Raw genomic sequence first — 22,526 nt, 5'->3', positions numbered from 1 at the left:
AGAAATAACGGAATAACTCAAAATACATAGGGTTAGAATCAACATACAGTGCATCCGGAAAGTATTCACACCCCTTCACTTTCCCCACATGTTGTTATGTTACAGCCTTATTCCAAAATGGATTAAATTCCTTTTTTTCCTCATCAATCTACACACAATTCCCCATAATGACAAAGTGAAAAAGGTTTTGTAGAATTTTTTGCAGATTTATTAAAAATAAAAAACTGAAATATTGCATGTACATAAGTATTCACACCCTTTGCTATGACACTCAACATTGAGCTCAGGTTCATCCTGTTTCCACTGATCATCCTTGAGATGTTTCTACATCTTGATTGGAGTCCACCTGTAGTAAATTCAATTGATGGGACATGATTTGGAAAGGCACACACCTGTCTATATAAGGTCCCACTGTTGACAGTGCATGTCAGAGCAGAAACCAAGCCATGAAGTCAAAGGAATTGTCTGTGGACCCCCGAGACAGAATTTTATCGAGGCACAGATCTGGGGAAGGGTACAGAAAAATGTCTACAGCTTTGAAGGTCCCGAAGAGCACAGTGGTCTCCATCATTCGTAAATGGAAGAAGTTTGGATCCACCAGGACTCTTCCTAGAGCTGGCCGCCCAGCCAAACTGAGCAATCGGGGGAGAAGGGCCTTGGTCAGGGAGGTGACCAAGAACCCCATAGTCACTCTGACAGAGCTCCAGCGTTCCTCTGTGGAGATGGGAGAATCTTCCAGAAGGACAACCATCTCTGCAGCACTCCACCAATCAGGCCTTTATGGTAGAGTGGCCAGACGGAAGCCTCTGCTCAGTAAAAGGCACATGACAGCCCGCTTGGAGTTTGCCAGAAAGCACCTAAAGGACTCTTAGACCATGAGAAACAAGATTCTCTGGTCTGATGAAACCACGATTGAACTCTTTGGCCTGAATGCCAAACCTCACGTCTGGAGGAAACCAGGCACCTCTCATCACCTTGCTAATACCATCCCTACAGTGAAGCATGGTGGTGGCAGCATCATGCTGTGGGGATGTTCTTCAGCAGCAGGAACTGGGAGACTAGTCAAGATCGAGGGAAAGATGAATGGAGCAAAGTACAGAGAGATCCTTGATGAAAACCTGCTCCAGAGCGCTCAGGACCTCAGACTGGGGGGAAGGTTTACCTTTCAACACGACAACGACCCTAAGCACACAGCCAAGACAATGAAGGAGTGGCCTCGGGACAAGTCTGTGAATGTCCTTGAGTGGCCCAGCCAGAGCCCAGACTTGAACCCCATTGAACATCTCTGGAAAGACCTGAAAATAGCTGTGCAGCGACGCTCCCCATCTAACCTTACAGAGCTCGAGAGGATCTGCAGAGAAGAATGGGAGAAATACCCCAAATATAGGTGTGCCAAGCTTGTAGCTTCGTACCCAAGAAGACTTGAGGCTGTAATCGCTGCCAAGGGTGCCTCAACCAAGTACTGAATAAAGGGTGTGAATACTTATGTACATGCAATATTTCAGTTTTTTATTTTTAATAAATTTGCCAGAATTTCCACAAAACCTTTTTCGCTTTGTCATTATGGGGTATTGTGTGTAAATTGATGAGAAAAAAAAGGAATTTAATCCATTTTGGAATTAAGTCTGTAACATAACAAAATGTGGGGAAAGTGAAGGGGTGTGAAACTTTCCGGATGCACTGTACCTGCAATCACAGCGTACAATAGGACAATGAAACCCTTACCACAATCCGCTTTCACACTGCAGGTCTAGTGAAATGCAGGAATGTATGTACATTCAGTCCCGCCTCACATACCAACAAACATGGCCTGGTTAGATCAGTCTGCCTGGTGCAGAAGTGAAAACTACATTCCCGACAACAGACCGTGACACAGCACAGAGGGGCGGCCACTTCAACGGCTAGCTTACACCAAAATGGCGGTCACAAAGCTTGCTCTATTTTAAATACTACAACGCTACAAATTCAGCTGAATCTCAGTTTACACAAAGCTGTTATACTACACTTAATCCACATCATCCATCCATCCATTGTCCGGCAGGTGGGGAGACACCCTCGACAGGCCGCCAGTCCATCACAGGGCCCACACACTCACTCACTCACATCCACACCTAGGGACCATTTAGTACAGCCGAGTCACCTGACCTGCATGTCTTTGGACTGTGGGAGGAAACCGGAGCACCTAGAGGAAACCCACGCAGACAACATGCCAACTCCACACAGAGGAGGACCCGGGAGGCCCCCAAGGTTGGCCTACCCTGGGGCTCGAACCCAGGACCTTCTTGTTGCGAGGCGACCGTGCTAACCACTGCGCCACCGTGCCACCAACATCATATCATCACATCATATCACCTGCATTTCAGCTTACATTAAGCAGTTAACCACAGTTTTATGTGCAGCACCTTGTTACCGTACCTGTCTCTGTCAGTCCCCAGCCCCAACTGAGGGGGGACCGCGTATGTGCCCATACCAACATGCAACAGGTGACGTCACATTTAAGATGCTTAACAAATGAGATTTCAAACAGCATCACTTATATTGACTGCATTAACCTCTTTTCAATAAAATACAGAACAAGTGCGCTTTGTATTGTAAACGTTATATGGAAAAGCAAAAATGAACAAATGATCAATACCTTATAACATGTCATCCCTTTAATCTCCCTCTAGTGTAACCTTCTGGCCCAAACCACTTCGCTAACATAGGGGTGCATCATTTGAAATGTAACGATCACAGATGATTGGACTCGCTAGCCCGTTGGCTAACGGGTCAGACCCTGAGGTTGACTGGTTAGTGCAGTCACCCGTGGTGCCCGTGGTGCAGGCGACCAGGGTTCACTTCCCAGCTGCCCCTGAATTCGCCACATTGAGATCAGTAGTGGGATGGTGAGACCGTGAGGTCATCGAGATTACGTGTGCCCAGAGGCCTGAGGGAGCTGGTATGCCGAAGCCGAAGGAGGAGGGTAGTGCTGAAGGTGGGGGGTGAGGCCACCGGAAGCGTGCACCCAGAGGTGTGAGGGAGCTGGTATGCTGAAGCCGAAGGAGGGGGGTAGTGTAATGATCACAGATGACTGGACTCGCTAGCCCGTTGGCTAACGGGTCGGACCCTTTAGCTGACTGGTTAGCGCAGTCGCCCGTGGTGCGGGCGACCCGGGTTCGCGTCCCGGCTGCAGCGGTTCCCGGCCGCCCCCTGAATTTGCTACAGTCCCCTGAATTCGCTACAGTAGGGATCTTCCTCAACCACAATGTTACCATTATTACACTTCTCACGTTGTGTTCTGGGGAAAGTGTGGGGGTGCCAACGAGAACGGTGTGAGATGAAGCCTCGATTAAAGGAAAAGGTAGCATTAACATGAGGGATGGTTAGAATCCAGACTAATGCTGTAAATGTGATTAACTAGGTTACACTACACTGCCGAGTCTAATGTCTGGTCTGTGAGTAGACACGTGACTGGCCAGGCTGAGCACACACACACACACACACACACACACACACACACACACACACACACACACACACACACACACACACACACACACACACAGAAACCATCTGTTTCACTCCCCCTGCCAATTCTTTGTTTCCAAGGTCATGTAACATCTGTCTGTTGTGTGCACTCTCTGTCTCTCTCTGTCTCTCTCTCTGTCTCTCTCTCTGTCTCTCTCTCTGTCTCTCTCTCTGTCTCTCTCTCTGTCTCTCTCTGTCTCTCTCTGTCTCTCTCTCTGTCTCTCTCTCTGTCTCTCTCTCTGTCTCTCTCTCTCTGTCTCTCTCTCTCTGTCTCTCTCTCTGTCTCTCTCTCTCTCTGTCTCTCTCTCTCTCTCTGTCTCCCTGTCTCTCTCTCTGTCTCTCTCTCTCTCTCTGTCTCTCTCTCTGTCTCTCTCTCTGTCTCTCTCTCTGTCTCTCTGTCTCTCTCTCTGTCTCTGTCTTTGTCTCTTTCTCTCTGTCTCTCTCTGTCTCTGTCTTTGTCTCTTTCTCTCTCTCTCTCTCTCTCTCTCTCTCTCTCTCTCTCTCTCTCTCTCTCTCTCTCTCTCTCTCTCTCTCTCTCTCTCTCTCTCTGTCTCTCTCTGTCTCTCTGTCTCTCTCTCTCTCTGTCTCTCTCTCTCTCTCTCTGTCTCTCTGTCTCTGTCTCTCTGTCTCTCTCTCTCTCTCTGTCTCTCTGGCTCTCTCTGTCTGTCTCTCTCTCTCTGTCTGTCTCTCTCTCTCTCTGTGTATCTGACCGTTTTCCTCTTTTACCCCTGGATCTAACATGAATCCAATATGCATGTTATTTTGCTAGGGGTGTTTCTGTGTGCGTGTGGGTGAGTGTGTGTGTGTGTGTGTGTGTGTGTGTGTGTGTGTGTGTGTGTGTGTGTGTGTGTGTGTGTGTGTGTGTGTGTGTGTGTGTGTGTGTCTCAGTGTGCGTATCCGAGGAGAGCTTCCTTTTGATTTGCTGAGGAGTGAAAGGTCACATGTCAGGGTTGCACCAAGACTGCTGCTCCAGGCTGCAGGCTGCTGCTGTGTTTACCAATGGAAAGAGGTAGAGAGGCGGAGGAGAGGAGGAGGAGGAGGAGGAGGAGGAGCGGGGCAGGATATCATGAGCAGAGGAGAGAAGAAGAGTACAGTGTATGTATCATAGCATGTCCTCCACCGTACCAGTCTGTCCGTTTCGACAGACAGACAGTAGCAGCCAGTGGTGTCTGCCAGCCAGGTGTCGGCGCTACAGAGCAAGTAGCCGGAGGGGAGAATGGTCTCCGCCGTGCACGGGGATTAACGGAGTGAGACGGGGGGTAAGAGTTAAGAGTTGGAGAACTCCGGCTTGTATGTGGACTTTGCGGGGGGTTTTGTCCTTTGGCTGTTGTCTGCTTTGTAAGTGCGGTGAGAACAGCTTTTACATGCTGTTTGTTCCGTGGTAGAGCTTTTGATAGATTTTCAAACCCTAAAACTTATTTTGATGAAATGTTAGTTTCATTAGGGTGGTAACATGTATTTCTGGAGAGGTTTCTTTGTCGCCTTAAAGCAATATGTAAGATCCAGAGTAGGAGTCGGGGCGGAAAAAGTGTATAAAAGTTCACATATTTGGCTAGCTCTGTCTATTTCTGCTTTTTTTGTTCGTGGATCTGCTTGTGTAGGTGGCTACCTGTCATTTAGCCTCCGGCACTATTAGTCTGTCTTCGTGACCCAGTCTATCTACCTCAATGGCAGTTGTCCATCTTTCTGCCTTTCTCTATATCTGCTTTTCTGTGTCGTGTGTAGAGTGGAGGACAAAGGTGAATGTGTTAGTGTGGGGAGTTTGTGTGTCTGCATGCGTGAATTGTATCTATTTTTGGGGGCGTGTGTATATTTTTTACAAATTATGTCACTTAAGTATGTGTTTGAGTATAAACACATACACAGTGCATACACACTGATGCGTCCGCAAGTCAGAGACAGAGACAGTGACCCATTGTGAAAGCAGAGAGCACAATTCATGCTAAAGGGCATAGCTGACCCTAACATGCACCACTCAGATTGGCCCACATGGTAGGTCTTTGCATTAAGATCCTTATTTCAATAATTATGCAGTGGCCTCTGTGTGTGAATATGGTGTAAGAGGTGTGGGAAGATGGCGGCGCAAATTCACGTTTGCTGCAGCCTCACCCAGTACCGTCCATGCAGTGTCTTTGTCCACGTCTGCATCTAAGTTTGTGTCTTCATTTGATGGCTGGGAGAGCCGGCGCTGGATCAGCTGGGGTAGCTTGGTCTGCTGCGTCCTGTGGGCCCAGGGACCACGGCCCTGCCTGGAGCTGTGCCTGAAGAGGAAACACCGAGGGCGGTGTGACATCATGCGAAAGTGGGGCAGGCTATGCTAACTGCTAGCCCACGCAGACCGGCAGTTCCGATAACATCCAGGGTGGTGTGGCGGCGGCCTCGCCTAGCCTTAACTGTGTTTTTACTGTTGTCGTGTGGAGTGCGGGGAGGTGTGTCGGGGGTGTCTGGCTGGGAGAGCTGGCGTTGGATCGGCTGAGGGAGCTTGGTTTGCTGCAACCTGTGGGCTCAAGGACCACGGACCTGACCGAAGATGCACCCGAAGAGAAAACACCGAGGTCAGTCTGGCAGGATGCAGAAGGGGGGCAGGCTAGGCTAGCCGCTGGCCTGTGCAGACCGGCAGTTTTGGCGGTCATCCTGGCTGGCGTTCGTTCTGCTGGACAGTGATTTTTATTTTTTATTTTTAGAATCTAAACTAAACAACAACAACACACAAAAAAAAAAATCAAAGCTGGCCCATGCCGCGCTCTCCTGAACTGCCAAGGACCAGATGAGAGTGCCTTGTTGGGAGCAAAGTTTAGCTAGCAGCTCGCTGGTCTTTAGCTTTCATGTGTCCCCGTAGTACTTTGAAAAAGCCGCTGGATGTTTAGTATCGTAGTGACGGCGGACATTGTACTCCTTCAGTAGAGCAACAGATTGCTTGCATGTAAGACAGACTGCCTTGGAATTCACTTCTGTGAAAAAGAAGTCTTCTTGCCAGCTTTGTTTGAAATGCCTTTTATCGGTGTGCCACAGTCTCTCTCTTTCCATTTTTCTGTTACTCTCGTCTCACTCGCGCCAAACTGACTTCCTGCACAAAGTGTCACTGCCCACCGTGCTCAGATTATGAAAAATAATTATTGTTAATAATTAGGGATCCAACATATTAAACATATGTTTTATTTAATTTTTTTACTAGAAACATCCTGCGGGCCAAATAGAACCTTGTGGTGGGCCAACTCTGGCCCGCGGGCCCCACTTTGGGCAGCCCAGGTTTTGATATATGTGATAGTTTGGATATATGTGTTCTTGTAGTTCTTGTAGTTTGGATCTGTGTTTTTGTCTTTGTGTTGCACTGCTGTGGGCTGGGGGAAACCATGTTTCATTTCATTTCATGTGCGCAAATGCATGAAATGAAATGACAAATAAAGTGTTTCTGATTCTGAGATATATATATATATATAGCATCAGTCCCAACAATAGTTAGATGTAAAGTCATGTTCCTAGACGGACTCCTTCATTTCATTCATCCATTTTCCAAGCTGCTTATCCTAATGAGGGTCACAGCAGGGTACTGGAGCCTATTGCAGCGCTCGTTGGGTGGAAGGCAGGGAAACACTCTGGACAGGTCGCCAGTCCACCATGAGGCAAACACACAGGCAGGCTCGTTCATGCACACATTCACACCTAGGGGGGGCAGCTTAGTATTGCTGACTTACATGTCTTTTGAAGGTGGGAGGAAGCTGGAACTCCCAGCGGAAACCCACGCAGACAACATGCAAACTCCACACAGAAAGGACCCTGGCCAGCCGGGAATTGAACCCAGGACCTTCTTGCTGTAAGGTGACAGCGCTAACCACTGCGCCACCGTGCCGTCTACACCATGCGGTGTAGAGGGATTCAGTTCTTCTATAATGCAGTTTGGCTGCTGCACAACTTGCATCAAGTGCATCTCAACGACCCTGAGAGCAGGATAAGTGGTTTGGGTAATGGATGGAGGGATGGGTTTAAAATGATTATATCTATTGTACATCATTTAAAGCTGCACTCTGAGACTTTTCTGCGTAAACAAATTATTTGAAATGTGATGACGATGTGGTGACTCTGTTGGACAGACAATCAGTATGACAGCAGAGCATTGTTTTGATAGAACTCCGTCAGGAACGACAACCAACAACAAAAGTATCGTAACAACATCCATCCATTATCCAAACCACATATCCTGATCTCAGGGTCGCGGGGATGCTGGAGCCTATCCCAGCAGCCATTGGGCGGCAGGCAGGGAGACACCCTGGACAGGCCACCAGGCCATCACAGGGCCGATAGTAAGAACAATGTTTAATATGATATCTAGAAGAACTTTGACCCTGTCGTTGATGACAATTTACAGGGCACCAGACTCTGTAAATGAATCTGGGTTTGGAGATTTTCCCTCGGAGTCGGAAGCCATGGATGGGGTCTTGACACTGGTTGTGGAGGAGCAAGTGGAATAGACAGCATCGAGATGTGTCGGTTACAATGTTCAAATCCTGTCAGCAAGCTGGCCATTGGCTGACAAGAAAGCACACCTGACCGAGCGTGATCAGTGGATGATAACAGAGAGGTGGAGACCAGGTGATTGATGATCAGTGGATGATAACAGGGAGGTGGAGACCAGGTGATTGATGATCAGTGGATAATAACAGAGAGGTGGAGACCAGGTGATTGATGATCAGTGGATGATAACAGAGAGGTGGAGACCAGGTGATTGATGATCAGTGGATGATAACAGAGAGGTGGAGACCAGGTGATTGATGATCAGTGGATAATAACAGAGAGGTGGAGACCAGGTGATTGATGATCAGTGGATGATAACAGAGAGGTGGAGACCACGTGATTGATGATCAGTGGATGATAACAGAGAGGTGGAGACCACGTGATTGATGATCAGTGGATGAATTTCTGAATTTCTTTCGAAAATTGTTTTGATTTAAAAATACACATTTTGAAGTGCCCTCCCACCTCAACAAGTTGCTTAGTTTAATGTTTAGAATAGTAAACAAAATTAAAGAAAACCCGTACTATGAGTAGATGTGTCCAACCTTTTGCCTGGCACTGTACATGGAACAGTGCTCTACTGTAATATCTCTTGTCCAACAGAAGCATCTCCACATTTTCATCACGTCTCAGTGCTTTTTCCTGTTTGAGTAGGAATGTGTTTGCCCTGCACCAAAGTTCATCCTTCCTGGTCAAAACATTTCAACAGCAATATACAGATACTAGAGAATGTCTCCAACCATGGAAAAGATGTTACCTGAGTCCATGGTCCAGACGGATAAAATAACTGTCAGTTCATAAAACAATCTAATGTATTAGTGAGACAGGAGAGAAACGGTGAGTTTCTGACATGACTGTACGGGATCGCTTGAGTCATAAAACTCTACAGATCAGAAAAGGTGGGAGCTGGCTGCCCAGGGGCCGATCTTGGCCAACAAGCAGACCACCTCTTTCACCTGCTGCGCAGCTGTGGGTGGGTCTAGGTGGGCATGAGCCCACCCACTTGGCACCCAGGCTCACCCAATCAGAAGGCTTCCTTTTTTATCAGAACATCCGGTGAGTAACAGCCAGTGAATACTTTTTCAGTTATCTGACTACGCGACCAATAAAAATAAAACAGTTCTTGTTTCTTGCTTCTTGTTCACCATATAATGATGATAGGTCAGGTGTTCGAACCGGTGTCTTGGACTCTGCCAGGGTTGTCCCTTGTCTCCGATTCTGTTTGTGATATTCATGGATAGGATCTCAAGGCGCAGCCAAGGTGAGGAGTGTGTCTGTTTTGGTAACCTCAGAATTGCATCGCTGCTCTTCGCAGATGATGTGGTTTTGTTGGCTTCATCAGAACGTGACCTCCGGTGTGCACTAGGGTGGTTTGCAGCTGAGTGTGAAACGGCCGGGATGAGAGTCAGCACCTCCAAGTCTGAGGCCATGGTTCTCTACCGGAAAATGGTGGATTGCTCCCTCTGGGTTGGGGATGAGTTGTTGCCTCAAGTGAAGGAATTCAAGTATCTCGGGGTCTTGTTCACTAGTGAGGGTAGGATGGAGCGGGAGATTGACAGGCGGATTGGTGCAGCATCAGCAGTAATGCGGACGTTGTGCCGGACCGTTGTGGTGAAGAGGGAGCTGAGCCGGAAGACAAAACTCTCAATTACCAGTCAATCTTCGTTCCAACCCTCACCTATGGTCATGAGCTTTGAGTGACCGAAAGGGTGAGATCATGGATACAAGCAGCTGAAATTAGTTTCCTCCGAAGGGTGTCTGGGCTCAGCCTTAGAGATAGGGTGAGGAGCTTGGACATCCAGAGACCGCTCGGAGTAGAGCCGCTGCTCCTTCACGTCGAAAGGAGCCAGTTGAGGTGGTTCGGGCATCTGATCAGGTTGCCTCCTGGGCGCCTTCCTTTGGAGGTTTACCGGGCACAGCCAACTGGGAGGAGATCCCGGGGTAGACCCAGAACTCGCTGGAGGGACTACATGTCCAATCTGGCCTGGGAACGCCTTGGGATCCCCCAGGAGGAGCTGGAGGGCGTTGCTGGGGGTAGGGACGTCTGGAGTGCCCTACTTAGCTTGCTGCCACCATGACCCAACCCTGGAGAAGCGGATGATGATTCGTTGAATGAATGAATGAATGAATGAAGGTCAGGTGTTTTGAGTGGCAGTGCAGTTCACAAATGGCAGATACTGAGTAGCCCCATCCCGCCCACTGCACAGAGGGACAGAAGCTACTTCCTGCTAGCTAGCTGCTTGTAATGTAGGTTAAGATAACAATCATGGCAAAACAAAGCAGTTTGCTTAAGTTTGTCACAAAAAGACGTCGTGAGGAGCAGGAGGATGAGAATTCAGCTCAAGTTCAACATCATTCTCAACTCACCACCCACACCAAGCCCCGTCATCTCCTGCGGTTATCAAAAATAAGCTAATTTACAACTTCGGGCTGTACTACCCAGTTGCCTATTCCAATATTATTGTTTTTTGGTGTAGTTTATGTTGGTTGTACAGTTGAATTTTGTGCTGATGTTGCTGTGTGTGTGTGAGTGTGAGTGTGTGTGCGGTGTTGTACAAGTCTATACTTCTCTAGAGCTAGCTCAAAGTTCAGTTCACACAGATTTTTTTCAACAATATATTCATTAATTTTTCAATAATAACAACAAAAACATTGCAAAGTATAACAATACAATGCACATCTGGAGACAAGGGAAAAAATGAAAAGTAATAAATACAATAAAACTCTATGTACCTACACTAAGTGTACATCGTCACATGTAACATCAAGCATAGTTTCCGAAAGGTCAAGTCAAGTCAAGTCGATTTTATTTGTATAGCCCGATATCACAAATTACAAATTTACCTCAAGGGGCTTTACAGTAACACAACATCCTGTCTTCAGACACAGTCAGAATGTAAATAATTAAACACAAGCGATATCAAGTAAGAAAGCTAAACCCATGAGCCATCTGGGATCATCAAGCTCAGCAACATGTAGCCTTGCCTTCTTCCATGAATTCTCTGATCGCCTCCCTCAATTCAAAAAACCTTTTCAGGACACTGCCCCTGCTCAACCAGCACAATTGTGTGAAGTACAACACGTCTCCATATGTTGCATCTCTTTCCTCCAGAAACACACAGGACTGATGGTGTTGTGAACCTTGATCTGATGTAATTAAAGCGTTTCACCCCAACAGTCACATTTCAAGTGTTTGCTGCAGCGTGCCTGTTGGTGAATGATGCAGTGCAGTGCAGTTGCAGGATCTAGCCTCTTCCTCCAGCCTTCTTTGAATCAGTGCTACAAGCCCAGCTTTTCTTCCCGTCATTGGCGGGGCACCATCAGTGGTGATTCCAGCCAATTTATTCCAGGGTAGACCACCACCCTCAGTTGCATTGCACAGCACCTGAACTTTATCTTTGGCTGTGGTCTTTCCCTGCATTGGATATAAAGTTAGCAGGTCTTCTGTTAACTCAAAACGGTCATTGATACCCCTTACCCCCACTACAGCGAGCTGAGCGTTGTCACTTACATCTGTGTAGGATGTAAACAACAACGGACATCCACTGTAGGTAGGACACACGCGGGGAAGAACGTGAACGAGGGTTGCACTCCGGCTGCCATTGAGGTGTCCCCAAATGAGACATGTTATTTATTTATTTTCCCCTTTTTTCTCCCCAATTGTACTTAGCCAATTACCCCGCTCTTCCGAGCTGTCCCGGTCGCTGCTCCACCCTCTCTGCTGATCCGGGGAGGGCTGCAGACTACCACATGCCTCCTCCCATACATGTGGAGTCGCCAGCCGCTTCTTTTCACCTGACAGTGAGGAGTTTCACCAGGTGGACGTAGCGCATGGGAGGATCACGCAGTTCCCCCTCCCCCCCTGAACCGATGCCCCGACCAACTAGAGGAGGCGCTAGTGCAGCGACCAGGACACATACCCACATCCGGCTTCCCACCCGCAGACACGGCCAATTGTGTCTGTAGGGCCGCCTGACCAAGCTGGAGGTAACACGGGGATTCGAACCGGCGATCCTCGTGTTGGTAGGCAACGGAATAGACCGCTATGTTGCCCGGACGCCCAAAGTTGTTTTTTTTAAAAGTTAAAAAAACATAGAATAAAATAAGTTTGCAGTAATGTCAGACAATCCTTTGCGCATTGTCCGTCTTGGGAGAGAGATCCCTCCTCTGTTGCTCTCCCTGAGGTTTCTTCCTATTTTTTCTCCCTGTTAAAGGGGTTTTGTTTTTTTTAGGGAGTTGTTCCTTATCCGATGAGAGGGTCTAAGGACAGGCTGTTGTGTTGCTGTTAAGCCCCCTGAGGCTAATTTGTAATTTGTGATATTGGGCTATACAAATAAAATTGAATTGAATTGAATTGAATGACAGAGTGCCGAGAGAGGAGGTGTGGTATTGTATGAGGAAGTCGGGCGTTGCAGAGAAGTATGTATGAGGGCAGTGTGACAGTGGTGAGGTGTGTGGTTGGAATGACAGATGGGTTCAAGGTGGAGGTGGGATTACATCAAGGATTGGCTCTGAGCCCTTTCTTGTTTGCAGTGGTGATGGACAGGTTGACGGACAAGTTGAGGCAGGAGTCTCCATGGACTATGATGTTTGCAGATGACATTGTGATCTGTAGCGAGAGTAGGGTGAAGGTTGAGGAGAGCCTGGAGAGGTGGAGGTATGCACTGGAGAGAAGAGGAATGAAAGTCAATAGGAGCAAGACGGAATACCTATGCGTGAATGAGAGGGAGGACAGCGAAATGGTGAGGATGCAAGGAGTGGAGGTGATGAAGGCATATGAGTTTAAATACTTGGGGTCAACTGTCCAAAGTAACGGGGAATGCAGAAGAGAGGTGAAGAAGAGAGTGCAGGCAGGGTGGAGGTGGGTGGAGAAGAGTGTCAGGAGTGATTTGTGACAGAAGGGTACCAGCAAGAGTTAAAGGGAAGGTTTACAAGATGGTAGTGAGACCAGCTATGTTATATGGTTTGGAGACAGTGGCACTGATGAAAAGACATGAGGTGGAGCTGGAGGTGGCAGAGTTGAAGATGATAAGATTTTCACTGGGAGTGATGAAGAAGGACAGGATTAGGAACGAGTATATTAGAGGGACAGCTCAGGTTGGACGGTTTGGAGACAAAGCAAGAGAGGCAAGATTGAGATGGTTTGGACATGTGTGAAGGAGAGATGCTGGGTATACTGGGAGAAGGATGCTGAATATGGAGCTGCCAGGGAAGAGGAGAAGAGGAAGGCCAAAGAGGAGGTTTATGGACGTGGTGAGGGAGGACATGCAGATGGCTGGTGTGACAGAGGAAGATGGAGAGGACAGGGAGAGATGGAAACGGATGATCTGCTGTGGCGCCCCCTAACGGGAGCAGCTGAAAGTAGGAGTAGCAGTAGTAGTAGTTATGTGTTAGTGTGGATATACACTCACTGGCCACTTTATTAGGTACACCTTGCTAGTACCGGGTTGGACCCCCTTTTGCCTTAAGAACTGCCTTAATCCTTCGTGGCATAGATTCAACAAGGTACTGGAAACATTCCTCAGAGAGTTTGGTCCATATTGACATGATAGCATCACGGTGTTGCTGCAGATTTGTCGGCTGCACATCCATGATGCGAATCTCCCGGTCCACCACATCCCAAAGGTGCTCTATTGGATTGAGATCTGGTGACTGTGGAGGCCATTTGAGTACAGTGAACTCATTGTCATGTTCAAGAAACCAGTCTGAGATGATTCGAGCTTTATGACATGGCGCGTTATCCTGCTGGAAGTAGCCATCAGAAAATGGGAACACTGTGGTCATAAAGGGATGGACATGGTCAGCAACAATACTCAGGTAGGCTGTGGCGTTGACACGATGCTCAGTTGGTACTAATGGGCCCAAAGTGTGCCAAGAAAATATCCCCCACACCATTACACCACCACCACCACCAGCCTGAACCGTTGATACAAGGCAGGATGGATCCATGCTTTCATGTTGTTGACGCCAAATTCTGACCCCACCATCCGAATGTCGCAGCAGAAATCGAGACTCATCAGACCAGGCAACGTTTTTCCAATCTTCTCTTGTCCAATTTTGGTGAGCCTGTGTGAATTGTAGCCTCAGTTTCCTGTTCTTAGCTGACAGGAGTGGCACCCGGTGTGGTCTTCTGCTGCTGTCGCCCATCTGCCTCAAGGTTTGACGTGTTGTGCGTTCAGAGATGCTCTTCTACATACCTCGGTTGTAATGAGTGGTTATTTGAGTTACTGTTGCCTTTCTATCAGCTCGAACCAGTCTGGCCACTCTCCTCTGGCATCAACAAGGCATTTTCGCCCACAGAACCGCCGCTCACTGGATATTTTCTCTTTTTCGGACCATTCTCTGTAAACCCTAGAGATGGTTGTGTGTGAAAATCCCAGTAGATCAGCAGTTTCTGAAATACTCAGACCAGCCCGTCTGGCACCAACAACCATGCCACGTTCAAAGTCACTTAAATCACCTTTCTTCCCCATTCTGATGCTCGGTTTGAACTGCAGCAGATCGTCTTGACCATGTCTACATGCCTAAATGCATTGAGTTGCTGCCATGTGATTGGCTGATTAGAAATTTGCGTTAACGAGCAGTTGGACAGGTGTGCCTAATAAAGTGGCCGGTGAGTGTATGTGTCCTTGTAGTTCTCGTAGTTTTTGGATGTGTGTTTTTATCTTTGTGTTGCACTGCTGTGGGCTGGGGGAACGATGGTTTGTTTCATTTCATGTGTGCAAGTGTATGAAATGAAATGATGGTTTATGTGATTCTGATTCTGACAAGCTTGACAATTTTAGTCATATTTTTCCCAATTTATTGGTCCTTTATTATTTATTATTTATTAGTTAGTTATTAGTAATTTTGTAGCGATAGTGTTTCAGAGCAGTATAGATTAAAACTATGGCGTCAGTCAAATTTATGGTTTGGATCCGCTGTGCCGACTAAGATTCATCAGACTGAGTCACTGGTAAAACCCGCAGTATTGTGTGTCCTTTTGTCATGTACACAAAAGGCGAGCGCTGAAGGAACAGTGGATCGGTCCGCTCGCAGTGATTACATGCACAGTTGCAGTGCACATGCACAGACACACACATGCGCTTACGTCATCAGCTGCTCCTGGAACAGGCGTCACAGAAGACATTGAGGTTGGACCATGACATCTTTTGTGTCACTGAGGTAACAGCAACTTTGTGTTGTTAATAGCCCTGTGCGTAATGCACCAAGCTGTTAACAAGTTTGAAACCGCCAGAAGGTGAGTTCGGTGTCCCTACAAGCCACTCCGAATCCTCATTCAAGGCTTGTTTGGCCTCTCAGGAATCAGTGCACAACAACACATAGCCACCGGCAAATTCCAGACAACCGAGTGCCTTGACAACCCAACATAACATTAGTCTCCTTTCACATTTTCTGTGAGTTCTCTTTTCACATTCCCCACTTCACCAGCAGAGCCTGGTTTCAGAGTTCAGATCTAATGATTGTTGCTGCCACGTTGATTATTCAGAGTTCTTGTGCTGTTAATCATTTGATCTTGTGGAAAGCTGGAATGTATTTATATCACCTTTGTGTCTTTCTGCAGTCCATATCAGTAGAAGTGAGTTTTGTAGGCCTGCACACATCTGGTGCACACCTGGGCTGAAGGTGTTAACAGTGCTGGTTCCTGAGCAGCTCCAGCTTGGCTCCATTGTGTAGCTTTGTCGTGTTGTCGTGCTTTAACAGTGACACAAAATCACTGACGACGGACAACCGGGTTCTCACACAAGCTGTGATCTCCAAATTAAACACAGTGAAACATATACATGGAGGTGGCATGAGCAAGAGCATCTGTGTGTGTGTGTGTGTGTGTGTGTGTGTGTGTGTGTGTGTGTGTGTGTGTGTGTGTGTGTGTGTGTGTGTGTCTGTGTGTAGATGGACACAGAGTGCAGACTGTACATGTGAGTGATTAATGACTGATTATTCTATGAATAGCCTGGCCGCCTGTTTGAACACAGTACCACATAAGGCTGAGTCCTTACCGCATGGCCTGGGTTTGAATCTGGCCCAGGCCCTTCGCTGCATGTCATCCTCCTTTCTTTTCTGTCTCTCTCAAATAAAGGCGGAAAATGCTAAAAAAAATAAATAAAGAATCTTGAAAAAAAGCTACATTCTGTCCAATCCTGGTTGGCATGGTGACGCAGTGGTTAACACGGTCGCCTCACAGCAAGAAGATCCTGGGTTCGAGCCCCGGGGTAGTCCTACCTTGGGTTGTCCTCTGTGTGGAGTTTGCATGTTCTCCCTGTGTCTGCGTGGGTTTCCTCCAGGGGCTCCGGTTTCCTCCCACAGTCCAAAGACATGTAGGTCAGGTGAATCGGCCGTACTACGGTGCATCCGGAAAGTATTCACACCCCTTCACTTTCCCCACATGTTGTTATGTTACAGCCTTATTCCAAAATGGATTAAATTCCTTTTTTTTCTCATCAATCTACACACAATACCCCATAATGACAAAGTGAAAAAGGTTTTGTAGAAATTTTTTGCAAATTTATTAAAAATAAAAAACTGAAATATTGCATGTACATAAGTATTCACACCCTTTGCTATGACACTCAACATTGAGCTCAGGTTCATCCTGTTTCCACTGATCATCCTTGAGATGTTTCTACATCTTGATTGGAGTCCACCTGTAGTAAATTCAATTGATGGGACATGATTTGGAAAGGCACACACCTGTCTTTATAAGGTCCCACTGTTGACAGTGCATGTCAGAGCAGAAACCAAGCCATGAAGTCAAAGGAATTGTCTGTGGACCCCCGAGACAGAATTTTATCGAGGCACAGATCTGGGGAAGGGTACAGAAACATTTCTACAGCTTTGAAGGTCCCGAAGAGCACAGTGGTCTCCATCATTCATAAATGGAAGAAGTTTGGATCCACCAGGACTCTTCCTAGAGCTGGCCGCCCAGCCAAACTGAGCAATCGGGGGAGAAGGGCCTTGGTCAGGGATGTGACCAAGAACCCGATGGTCACTCTGACAGAGCTCCAGTGTTCCTCTGTGGAGATGGGAGAACCTTCCAGAAGGACAACCATCTCTGCAGCACTCCACCAATCAGGCCTTTATGGTAGAGTGGCCAGACGGAAGCCTCTGCTCAGTAAAAGGCACATGACAGCCCGCTTGGAGTTTGCCAGAAAGCACCTAAAGGACTCTCAGACCATGAGAAACAAGATTCTCTGGTCTGATGAAACCAAGATTGAACTCTTTGGCCTGAATGCCAAACGTCACGTCTGGAGGAAACCAGGCACCTCTCATCACCTTGCTAATACCATCCCTACAGTGAAGCATGGTGGTGGCAGCATTATGCTGTGGGGATGTTTTTCAGCAGCAGGAACTGGGAGACTAGTCAGGATCGAGGGAAAGATGAATGGAGCAAAGTACAGAGAGATCCTTGATGAAAACCTGCTCCAGAGCGCTCAGGACCTCAGACTGGGGCGAAGGTTTACCCTTCAACATGACAACGACCCTAAGCACACAGCCAAGACAACGAAGGAGTGGCTTCGGGACAAGTCTGTGAATGTCCTTGAGTGGCCCAGCCAGAGCCCAGACTTGAGCCCCATTGAACATCTCTGGAAAGACCTGAAAATAGCTGTGCAGCGACGCTCCCCATCTAACCTTACAGAGCTGGAGAGGATCTGCAGAGAAGAGTGGGAGGCATACCCCATATTATAGGTCTGCCAAGCTTGTAGCTTCATACCCAAGAAGACTTGAGGCTGTAATCGCTGCCAAGGGTGCTTATGTACATGCAATATTTCAGTTTTTTATTTTTAATGAATTTGCAAAAATGTCTACAAAACCTTTTTCACTTTGTCATTATGGGGTATTGTGTGTAGATTGATGAGAAAAAAAAAGGAATTTAATCCATTTTGGAATAAGGCTGTAACATAACAACATGTGGGGAAAGTGAAGGGGTGTGAATACTTTCCGGATGCACTGTATATCTTCCCTAGGAATGAATGTGTGTGAATGTGTGGTGGGCTGTCCAGGGTGTCTCCCCGCTTGCTGCCCAATGACCGCTGGGATAGGCTCCAGCATCCCCGCAACCCTGAGAGCAAGATAAGCGGTTTGGATAATGGATGGATGGACGTCCAATCCTGTCCACTTCATCTATACACATAAATCATCTAGCTGTAATTGGTGCTTATGTAGATAAAAATGAGATATTGTTCAACTCAGTTGATTTGACATCCATCCATCCATCCATCCATTATCCAAGCCGCTTATCCCAATCGGGGTCGTGGGGATGCTGGAGCCTATCCCAGCAGTCATTGGGCAGCAGGCGGGGAGACATGGCTCGTTTTTGCAAAAGATTTAACATAGCCATCTGAACGCTGATTAATTCTGCAAAATCAGCTGTACATTTTCAATATTTTCACACAAAGTTACAAACCTACATCGACCATTTTCCTAAACTGTATACACAAAATGCTACAGAGAGCTCAAATTTCATATTCAAGGATATGTGTGCACCAGCCATCAAATATGTGTCGGTGGGCTTATCGAGGCATACAGAACAGGGAGTGCTAATTGCTAAATTGCTGACAGGGTAATTGGATTGGGAGAAAGAGGAGAGGCAGCACTTAGGTGGGCACGCAGCGGGGAGAGCAACATGCTGCAACTGAGGTGCATGCAAGAGGGGGGGGGCAGGTACCAGAAGCTGCTGGTGGATAGAATCCACTTTGGCCAGGAAGAAGTCCAGGAACTTGGACCAGAGGTCAGGGCACCTGAAGGGCGGGGGGCATCAAGGGGGAGAAGTAGTCGGTTGATGGTGGAGAACAGCATTGTGGGGGGATTGTGCTGGTTGCCAGTGATCGTAGAGTAGTAATGCATTTTGGCCTGGGAGAGAGCTTCTTCATAGGTCTTCACATGATCTTTAAAGGCCTCGAGGTGGACAATGAGGCCAGACCTTTATAGAGCCTCTCCAGTCGACAATCAGTGGCCTTCATGATGCCGAGTTTGTAGGTGAACCAGGGGGCAGGATGGGCGGAGACAGACGGGGTTTTGAGGGAGGCAAGAGAGTCAAGGCAGCGTAGCGTGGCGGTCTATTCCGTTGCCTACCAACATGGGGATCGCCAGTTCAAATCCCCGAGTTACCTCCGGCTTAGTCGGGCGTCCCTACAGACTCAATTGGCCGTGTCTGCGGGTGGGAAGCCGGATGTGGGTATGTGTCCTGGTCGCTGCATTAGCGCCTCCTCTGGTTGGTCGGGGTACCTGTTCAGGGGGGAGGAGTAGGGGGAACTGGGGGGAATAGCGTGATCCTCCCACGCGCTACATCCCCCTGGTGAAACTCCTCACTGTCAGGTGAAAAGAAGCGGCTGGTGACTCCACATGTATGGGAAAAGAATGTGGTAGTCTGCAGTCCTCCCCGGACTGGCAGAGGGGTGGAGCAGCGACCAGAACGGCTCGGAAGAGTGGGGTAGTTGGCCAAAATTTGATTGTGGAGAAAAAGGGGGGGGGGTGATCAAAACAAATTGATGAATGAATTCAATTCAATTCAAAACTTTATTGCCGACTCAGGGTCCATAACAGACAAAGACAAATAGGTAAAAGACAAACCCTAGACAATACACAGAGTAAACACAATAAACTAACATAATTGAACAAGTCAGTGTGTTATTAGAAGGCAGCTTGTACCAGTGGTCCCACTGCCGGAATTGGTAGCGTGTGGCACTGAATCTTATATTAGTTAAACTCTTGATGGAATGAATGAATACTTATCGCTATTTATCCTTTATTGATACCTTGAAAACTGCCAGGTGTTAAGCTGCTTCACTACATTATGGAGCATCTAGGAGTATCTAGTTACATCTACAACATACTAAACAGTCTACAACATACTAAACAATCCCAGATAGCACACACATTTGGGCTCATCTGGGGCACTTTTGGGACTTACGGCTCAGTTATGGCACTGGCAATTGTTGTGTGGGCCAGACGTGGCCCAAATGTCATAAGCCGGGCCTGACTTGGCTTACGGTAAGTGTTGTGTGGGCCAAACATGGCCCAAATGTAATGAATCGGGCTTGACTTGGGTTACAGCACATACTACGTGAGCCAGATGTGGCCCAAATGTGGCCCAAGTGTGTCTGAGCTGAGGCAGCCACACTCACCCTGAGTCAATGCCGTCATTCAAAGCCAAATGCGGGCCATAAGAGAACTGCAGATGTGGGCCATATTTGGGCCAAAGATTCTTCGCTATCTGGGATGGAAATGTACAACATACCAATTTTTTTGTCCTTTGTGGTATGTAGACCGTAGTCTTTTTTTGTATGTCTTTTTTTGACACATACCTTGTGTTTCTCTGTCCAGGGGGCCTAAACATCTCTGTCTCAACTGCCAGGACCTCCCTCGTGTCCTCCGGCGTGACATCATGGGATCACCCACACTTGGAAAGGCAGCACCCCTAGATGTTCTCATAGATGAATGCATCCACGCCTTTGGTGAGTGGAGGGTTACATTTCAAACATAGAAGTATGCAGAACGAAGTTGCTTGCACAAGTCCAGGGTTTAGAAAAGTTTTTGCACTCCATGGCATTTAGACTTTTTTTTAAATTCTGTTATAAGAGACTCATTTGAGCAGAGGGATATATGTGTGAACAGTTTTAATTTCAAGTTGAGGCATTGTTGATCATCAAACAAGTTTCCACATACAGGGGATTTGACTGGGTGGGTGGGGTACTCACAAGGAGCAAAACAATATTTTAGAAGATGGGTAAGTAAGAGTGACAATCTAGTAAAGTATATCTAAGAATGGGCAATAGAATAAAGAAAATTAGACATCAGTAAGTATCTTTGTACAGAGCGCAAACTTGAAAAAAACTACAACAGAACATTTGCATAACACATCTGCATTGTAGGGAGCGTGTGGGTAGAGGGTATCTAGTATATAGTATATATAGTATACACACTTGGCCTTATGCAACATTATCTGCACTTCGCCAATGTTTAACGCAAAGTAGCTTAACTACCTAAGATACTAAAGAACCCTTTATAAAACAATGCAACCACTTTTTGTTTTATATATTTTATATATCGTGGAATATGTTTTTTTATTTATATTTTTATTTTTATATTTATATTTTTATTTATTATTTTTTATATTTATTTTTTGTATTTGTTTATTATTAGTTTGTTTTATATTTAGTTATTAATGTATGTATATAAATTAAATGCTATATTAAAGTATTAAAGTTTTTTCCTACATCTATCTTAATCTATTGCTTTTGGCATGAAACAGGCTTGTCTGTCTCATAAAGAATTTACTTGACTCAGTGGATTATGGAAAAAACTTTAATTCATAGCATTTAATTTCTATACATAATTAATGATTAATACATTAATACATTTAATATATTTTTCACTCTTTAATCACTGTACTTGAAATAACGAAATAAAGTTTCCGGCGCTGCGGAGGCAAGTGTTGAGGAACAAAACGGTGAGACTGGTTAAACACTAACAAGCTAAACAGACAGAGGTAGAACCTCCCAGTAAAATACATAGAAATTTAATCCACAAACTAAACTATTTCAACTGGGGTAAACTCGCTGGAACACAAATTGTAGAATAGAATCAATCGTGGCTTGACTTCTTGCAGATTGTGGGTCTGCGCAACACAAGCAGCTAATCAGACAAAATGAAAACCAGTCGAACAATTTGACTCGAGGCAAGACTCGGTTACGCTGCACATCAACACCATGGTGACGCCGCTTCGCTTGTCTCCATAGATGACAACGGGGAACTGAAGGGGAACCTACTTCCTCGGATCCTGCTGCTGATGCACCGCTGGTATGTCACGTCCACCGAGCTGGCCGGGAAGCTGCTGATGATATATCCTACCCAGCACAGACCTGCTGAGCCTGCAGCTTACCCATAAGCACTATAGCCCTGGCAGTTGTTGTAGTGAAACATCACATTTCCTCTACGTCTGGTTTAAGTATGTGAGACATCAGATCATTTGAAATGATCTGATGGATTATCAGAGGTTTTGCTCATGGAGCACACACATGTTCACATGGACCCAACAAAGGTAACACAACAACGAAATAGTAAAAGTGTAAGTAAGAATGAGAGACAAACAGACCCATCATGAGTGTAAGGTCTGGCATCGTGGCGAGGCATACAGATGATTTAAGGGCCAAATCAAGAGGCTTGTGGTTTAATGTAAGTGTAGGAAAGATAACCTTCACAATCAGTGTGACTGAGTTATTTGTTTATAGAATTACTTTATGTATAATTCTTATCTCATTTGCAATATCTCTGTCCTTTTCCCTTCTTTCTTCCTTATTGTGAGGCAAGCGAATCTGACGTAAGTGTGCGCCTTAATGGATAGATTTAAAAATTGATGTTGCAAGTTATGTTGTGCAACATGGTCCTCATATCTTTCATTTATCATGAAAACTTTATAAGTCAAGCATTTTATTCTCTTTATTAGGAAACTAAGCCCCAAAATTTTAATCATCTCTGACGCGCAATCACTGTGCAACGAACTAGAC

At 46.5% G+C, this 22,526-nt stretch overlaps 1 protein-coding gene across 1 annotated transcript in view; it reads left to right on the top strand.

Annotated features, from left to right (window-relative positions):
• rasgrp3 (RAS guanyl releasing protein 3 (calcium and DAG-regulated)) overlaps window positions 1–22,526 on the top strand; it is a 60,778-nt gene that overhangs the window by 6,397 nt on the left and 31,855 nt on the right. Inside the window, exons 2-3 of the mRNA XM_056291543.1 lie at window positions 20,344–20,474; window positions 21,759–21,861. Coding sequence (XP_056147518.1) covers window positions 20,405–20,474; window positions 21,759–21,861 — 173 coding nt within the window. The 5' untranslated portion in view covers window positions 20,344–20,404. The remainder of the gene's footprint in view (window positions 1–20,343; window positions 20,475–21,758; window positions 21,862–22,526) is intronic.

The sequence above is a fragment of the Lampris incognitus genome, chromosome 13, assembly GCF_029633865.1.
Source record: "Lampris incognitus isolate fLamInc1 chromosome 13, fLamInc1.hap2, whole genome shotgun sequence".
In the NCBI taxonomy this organism is placed as follows: Eukaryota; Metazoa; Chordata; class Actinopteri; order Lampriformes; family Lampridae; genus Lampris; species Lampris incognitus.
The sequence above is the reverse complement of the archived record's forward strand: the minus strand, read 5'-3'. Positions and strand labels throughout refer to the sequence as shown.